The sequence below is a fragment of the Pongo pygmaeus genome, chromosome 7, assembly GCF_028885625.2.
Source record: "Pongo pygmaeus isolate AG05252 chromosome 7, NHGRI_mPonPyg2-v2.0_pri, whole genome shotgun sequence".
NCBI lineage: Eukaryota > Metazoa > Chordata > Mammalia > Primates > Hominidae > Pongo > Pongo pygmaeus.
The window spans coordinates 23,145,678-23,151,780 of NC_072380.2; the positions used below are offsets into that span (position 1 = coordinate 23,145,678).

Genomic DNA, 6,103 nt, shown 5'->3' on the forward strand with positions numbered 1-6,103 from the left:
CTTCTGTCCTCAGCCTGCCTGCCACGCTCCCCACCTCTCACATTTAACACACTCTATGAGCAGGCTGAGGACACAACATCTGGGTTAGTGCAGCTTCCTAGAATCCATGTTACTCATTCATTCACTCATGGAAGGCATGTAGGTGCCTGGCGACCACATATGCAAGGAGCCGTGGAGTATCGGGAACATGGCACAGCCCTTCCTTTCCTTAGCACAGTTTCCATTCACAGGAGCTGAGGCACAGCCATCATTAACCCCAAAGTCCATGAACTTGCAAAGAGTCCAGAGGGGCTGCCCAGGCAGAAGTGACAAATGCCATCGGTGGCAGGGACAGTAGTGGACATAGAGGAAAGAGTTCACACAGACAGAATCCCAGACAGACAGGAAGCCAGTGTAATGGGGGAGGGGAGTAAAAACGAGAGGTACTGCTGAATTAATATTGTAATATGATTACAAAATGTAGAAGAGTTGAAATAATATAGATCCATTCATGACCATTCACTCTCTGCTGTGCAGGACGAGGCTGCGCCATCTGTGGGCCTCTCTGATTGAGGGAGAATGGGCGTGCGGCCAGAGATGCGCAGCTGTGTTGGGCCACAGAAATGGGCTCATGGGCGTGTGCATGGGCATGGTTAAGAGAGAGAAGGAAAACAAGAAGAAGGGAGGCCAGGGGTTTGGCTTATTTCAGTTCTTGTCCCATTGAATTCTAGGGACCCTGCCTCCTCCCGGACGTGAGTCATTGGCGGGGTTTCCCTGTCTTGTGACTCACCCACCTGTGATTCAGGCTCCTTGCTTTATATCAAGTTTGAGCCTAACAACTCCTAATATTTCTCGTCAAAAATTAACCCGAGTAACCTCTTCTTTCCTCTCTGAGTCACCCACATCCTTAAAACTGCCCAGGATAATCACAGTTCCTGCATAGGTTGTTGTGTGAACTCAAAGTGTTAATATGTATGGAAAGTGCTTAGAACACAGAACTTTAAACACACGCTCTGATTAGTACTATCATTACCCTCAATGTTGATTTTAAGCAAACCATATTATCCCGGCCAAACTACCATGACCTGGAGCCTTGGGACCGCACAGCCTCCCTCTGTCAGTCAAATATGGAGGGATGACATCTCTGGAGCCAGCACAGCCACTCTGGAGGTGGGGGAGGTGACAGTGGTGGGACCTCATGCTTCCTGATAGTTATTTAGGTCCCTGCTGTCACCTGCTCCACTGGACTGTGGGCTCCAGGGAGCAGTATTCACACAGAGCTCATTTGTCCTTCCCCAATCCAGGCACAGATTTTCCCAGAGTAAAGGGCTCCTCCTCTACCTGATGAATGAATCACTCCTGCCCCCGCCGCCAAGCACAGGCAGTGAGACTAGCTGTGGCCTCAGCTCGCTGCATAAGGACAGCCTCCAGCTACAGCAGGGGCAGAGGACCCTGTAGAGCTCTGTAGTCTCTGTTGAGAACCACAGGCAGGAACTCCCAGAGGCCAAGTGCAGGGCAGAGACTGGGAGAAGCAGCTGCCTGGAGGACTCTGGATTCTTGCAGAGGACATGGCCAGTGTCTGCTGAGACTGACCCTGGGTGCCTGATAAGAAGCCACCCAGGGAAGGAGAGACTAGATTGTGGACCACTCAGGGCTGGGAGATCTGCATGTTCCCCTTCCCACAATGGACAGAACGCATGCCAGAGGTGCTGGCTAGTTACCATCAGAAGTCGACCACTATAACTTTAGTAGTTAACTAAATGAACCCCTGAATAAGGCAACTGAACACAAGGTATATAGTTATATGTAGTTAAAAGCTAGTATCAGAGGAGCAAACTGATTCTCAGTTTTCTAACTGTGACCAGAATAATACCCAATAGACTTTGAAAGAACACAATGACGTTCAGTACCCAAGAAAGCAAAATTCACAATGTCATGCAATAAAAAATTACCATGCATGAAAAAAAAAGTCCCTACGGGCAGGAAAAAAAAATGTAATCAACAGAAACAGTGGCTGTAATAACAGATATAATGGTGTTGATAGATTAAAGACCTTAAAACAGGTCATCTAAAGCTTACAAATATACTCAAGAATATTTTAAAAACAGAAAAACAAAAAACACCACCACCAAAATCATAGGTTGGGCATGGTGGCGCAGGCCTGTAATCCCAACACTTTGGGAGGACAAGGTGGGAGGATTCCTTGAGCACAGGAGTTTGAGACCAGCCTGGGCAACATGGTGAAACCCCGTCTCTACTAAAAATACAAAAATTAGCCAGGTGTGGTTGCAAGTGCCTGTGGTCCCAGCTACTTGGGAGGCTAAGGTGGGAGGATCACTTGAGCCCAAGAGGTTGAGGCTGCAGTGAACTCTGACTGTGCCACTGCACTCCAGCCTGGGTGACAGAGTAAAACCCTGTCTCAAAAAAGAAAAACACAAAGATGACCAGCAAATAGATGGAAGATATTAAAAATGCCAAAAGAGAACTTCTAAAGTTCAAAAAATATATATCTGATATACAGTAGATGAGATTAACAGCAGGTTAGATTCTGCAGAAGCAGATCAATGAACTTGAAGAGCCTTCACAGGGAACTGTCCAAAGTGAAACATAGAAAATGATGGGGGAAAAAAGAACAGATACTAAGTTAGCTCTGATACAAAATCTAACATTCTAACGTAAATGTAATAAGATCTCAGTCACCAGAAGAGACAGAGTATTTGAAGAAATAATGGCTGAAAATCTTCCAAGTAGAACATAAACTCGGCTGGGCGTGGTGGCTCACCCCCGTAATCCCAGCATTTTGGGAGGCCGAGGCGGGCGGATCACGAGGACAGGAGATCCGGACCATCCTGGCTAACATGGTGAAACCCCGTCTCTACTAAAAATACAAAAAGTTTGCTGGGCGTGGTGGTGCATGCCTGTAGTCCCAGCTACGCCGGAGGCTGAGGCAGGAGAATGGCGTGAACCCAGGAGGCAGAGGTTGCAGTGAGCCGAGATCGCACCACTGCACTCCAGCCTAGGCGACAGAGGCAAGACTCCGTCTCAAAACCAAACAAACAAACAAAAAAAAAAAACATAAACTCTAAAACCCCAAATCCAAGAAATTCAACGTAACTCTGTTGTAGCTTTCTTTCTTTCTTTTTTTTGAGTTGGAGTCTTGCTCTTGTCTCCCAGGCTGGAGTGCAGTGGTGCCATCTCTGCTCACTGCAACTTCTGCCTCCCCGGTTCAAGTGATTCTCCTGCCTCAGCCTCCCAAGTAGCTGGGATTGCAGGTGCCCACCACCACACCTGGCTAATTTTGTATTTTTAGTAGAGACGGGGTTTCACCATGTTGGTCAGGCTGGTCTCGAACCCCTGACCTCATGTGATCTGCCCGCCTCGGCCTCCCAAAGTGGTGGGCTTACAGGCATGAGCTACCAGACCCGGCTGTTGTGGCTTTCTTTACAGAAAAGTCTCCAAGGAGAACATAAACTCTAAAACCCCAAATCCAAGAAATTCAACACAACCCAGTTGTGGCTTTCTTTACAGAAAAATCTTCCAAGTAGAAAGAACGTAAAAGTCTAAAGCCAAAAATCCAAGAAATTCTTTATAGAAAAAAAAAAACAAAAAACCCCACAACAGGGCAAACAAACCAAATCACTGCAAACCAGTGCTAAGAAAAATCTTTAAAAGCAGCCAGAGACCAAAGATCCACCACCCAGAGAGGCAAGATGCCCTGGGGACCTAGGCCCACAGAAACCACAGCAGGAGCGGGAGGCAGAGGCCCCTGTACACTCTCCTCACCAGGAAGGTTCGGTCCTCCCTCCACTCAGAGGTGAGACCAAGGACACACTGTGGTGTGGGGCGGAAACAATGAACTCAACATGAGGTGTGTAACAATACCCCATAAAACTCCAATGCTTCACACTGACATTCTTCTAGGTCAACACCAGCATTCTGTTGACCTTCCTTTCACTGTTCCTCCTCTCCCTTCCAGCCCCTCTGTAGAGTCTTGAGTTAGGTCTGGGCCCACACACTTCCCCCACTCTGAGCTGCGGTCTCCTCCTCTGTAAAATGTGATGATTCACAACCTCTCCTGGCCTCAGGCGCTGTTCCAGGCACTGAGCACACCATGCTGTTCCCTACAAAGCCAACTCTTTGTCCCTTCCCCATTATCACAGATACTTGCCAAGAGGTGGCAAGAAAGGCTCTTCCCAGACCAAAATGCAGCTGCTATTATCAAGGTCAGGCCCCAAGTGCCACAGACTCCCTTCTCCTAAATCTCATTTTCCCAAGGAACCCCAAACAGTGGCATTGGCGATGAGCGGCCCCGCACGCGTAGGGGCGCAGCCGCTAAGGAGGGGAAGGGGCCTCTCCAGTTGAGCCCGCGACGGCTCCCGCGCATGGAACGGAACCACTGGGCCGCAGCGACCACAGGGGAGTTCTTCGCCGGCCGCAGGTTCAAAGCGATCTGCAATGAGCACCTTTAGGAATTCATTCGAAGGCGCAAAACAAAAAGAAATTAAGGCAGGAACTGAGCGAGGAAGGAAGGGAGGGAAAGAAAGGAAGAAAGAAACAGAAAGTAAGGAAAGAAAACAAAATCAAAGTCCGACGACCTCTCCGTGGCTTCACGCAGCTTACTCGGGAATTCCCACATTGTCGCCCTCCCCCACTGGATTCGGGAATTTACACCGAGTGGAGCGCGCGCTCTCCTCCCTCGCGGCCCGGGTCGCTCCTGCCCAGCCCGGGAACCCGGCTCTTCCCCCGACTCCGACGACTGGTGCGTCTTGCCCGGACATGCCCGGCCGCAGGCGACCCGGGCCACGCACCCCCGCCGTGTCCCCCTCTCTCCCTGACCTCTCCAGGCGCCAGGCACGCTCTTCCCCAGCCAGGGACGCGGCGGGGACTCACCAACAGCAGGACTGCGGCGACAACGAGCACGAGGGTCTTGGGGACCCGGAGCCCAGGCCCGGCTCCCCGCACCTCCCTGGGTCCTGGGCCGCGCCTTTTCCGGGCCCCCGAAGCGGCCGGGGCGTTCTGTCCCCGTTGTTCCATGGCGTTAGGGAACGCTCTTAAGTCTCCCAGGCCCTGGGTTTCAGCCCTTAAAGTAGATCGGGCATCGTCCGTGTATTTTGTGGGCGCAGAGATTGCGGGTTTCTCGGGACGCGTGCTGATTTATCTGTCCAGGCTGACTTGGGGCGGCACGGCTGTACTTTCACCCCCTGGCAGGCGTCATTCGGGGAGGGGCTAATCAGAGCCAATATGCAACTGCAAATTCCGCCACAGGTTGGTGACAAAAAATAAATAAATAATAAGAGTCTCGTCAACGCAACCCTCCGCAAGCGCGTCGAAGTGGGCCAGGGAGGGGAAGGGACCGGAACTAACTTTCGCAGAGGCGGGGTTGCCCCGGGCTGTGGTTTGTTTCTGGGTCCTGTCCACGCCAGGACAGGCACCGAAACTTGGGGGGAATGAGTTGAGGGAGGCGCTTGGGGAGTTGACGCCCCCCAGGGTCGCGCGCTTGGCTGTGAACAGGGTCTTGAGGTTCGGAGTCTGCTTTCCAGGCGTGCCTTGATCCTCTCCCCTTCCCAGGGGCACTTGTCCCTCTTGTTCTCTCCTTTCTTCTTTCCTTTCTCTTTTTTTCGTTTTCTTTCTTCTTTCCTTCCTTCCCTTCCTTCCTCTCTCTTTCCTCCATCCCTCCCTTCCTTGTGGTTTATTTTTTTGAGACAGTCTCTCTGTGGATCAGATTGGTGCGCGGTGGTGTGATCCCGGCTCACTACAACCTCCGTCTCCCAGGTTCAAGCGCTACTCCCACCTCAGCCTCCCATGTAGCTGGTACTACAGGCCTGCACCAACACACCTGGCTAATTTTTGTATTTTTAGTAGACATGGGGGTTCACTATGTTGGCCAAAAGCCCATCGAACCCAGCTTACACTCATACCTAGTCCACAAAGCCTGTGTCCCTGCACCCTTGCTACATTTAGCTTTCATTTGTCACTAGTCTAGGAAGTAAAAACATGATACATCACATTGTTAGTTATTTTCATTCCTTCATGGTACTGTGTCCGGAATTGGTGGGTTCTTGGTCTCACCGACTTCAAGAATGAAGCCGAGGACCCTCACGGTGCGCGTTACAGTTCTCAAAGG

The 6,103-nt window shown here is 50.8% G+C and overlaps 1 protein-coding gene across 6 annotated transcripts in view; it reads right to left on the reverse strand.

Annotated features, from left to right (window-relative positions):
• The window catches only part of TNFRSF10B (TNF receptor superfamily member 10b), a 49,098-nt gene extending 43,321 nt beyond the window's left edge, over positions 1–5,777 (reverse strand). Inside the window, exon 1 of one of the 6 annotated variants that reach the window (XM_063669361.1) lies at positions 4,870–5,776. In XM_063669361.1, the coding sequence (XP_063525431.1) occupies positions 4,870–5,013 (144 nt within the window). In that variant the 5' untranslated portion in view covers positions 5,014–5,776. Of the gene's footprint in view, positions 1–4,869 lie in introns of all 6 variants that reach the window. The other 5 variants (XM_054498217.2, XM_054498218.2, XM_054498216.2 and 2 more) reach the window with 5 other exon arrangements.
• Between the last annotated feature and the right edge of the window lie 326 nt (positions 5,778–6,103).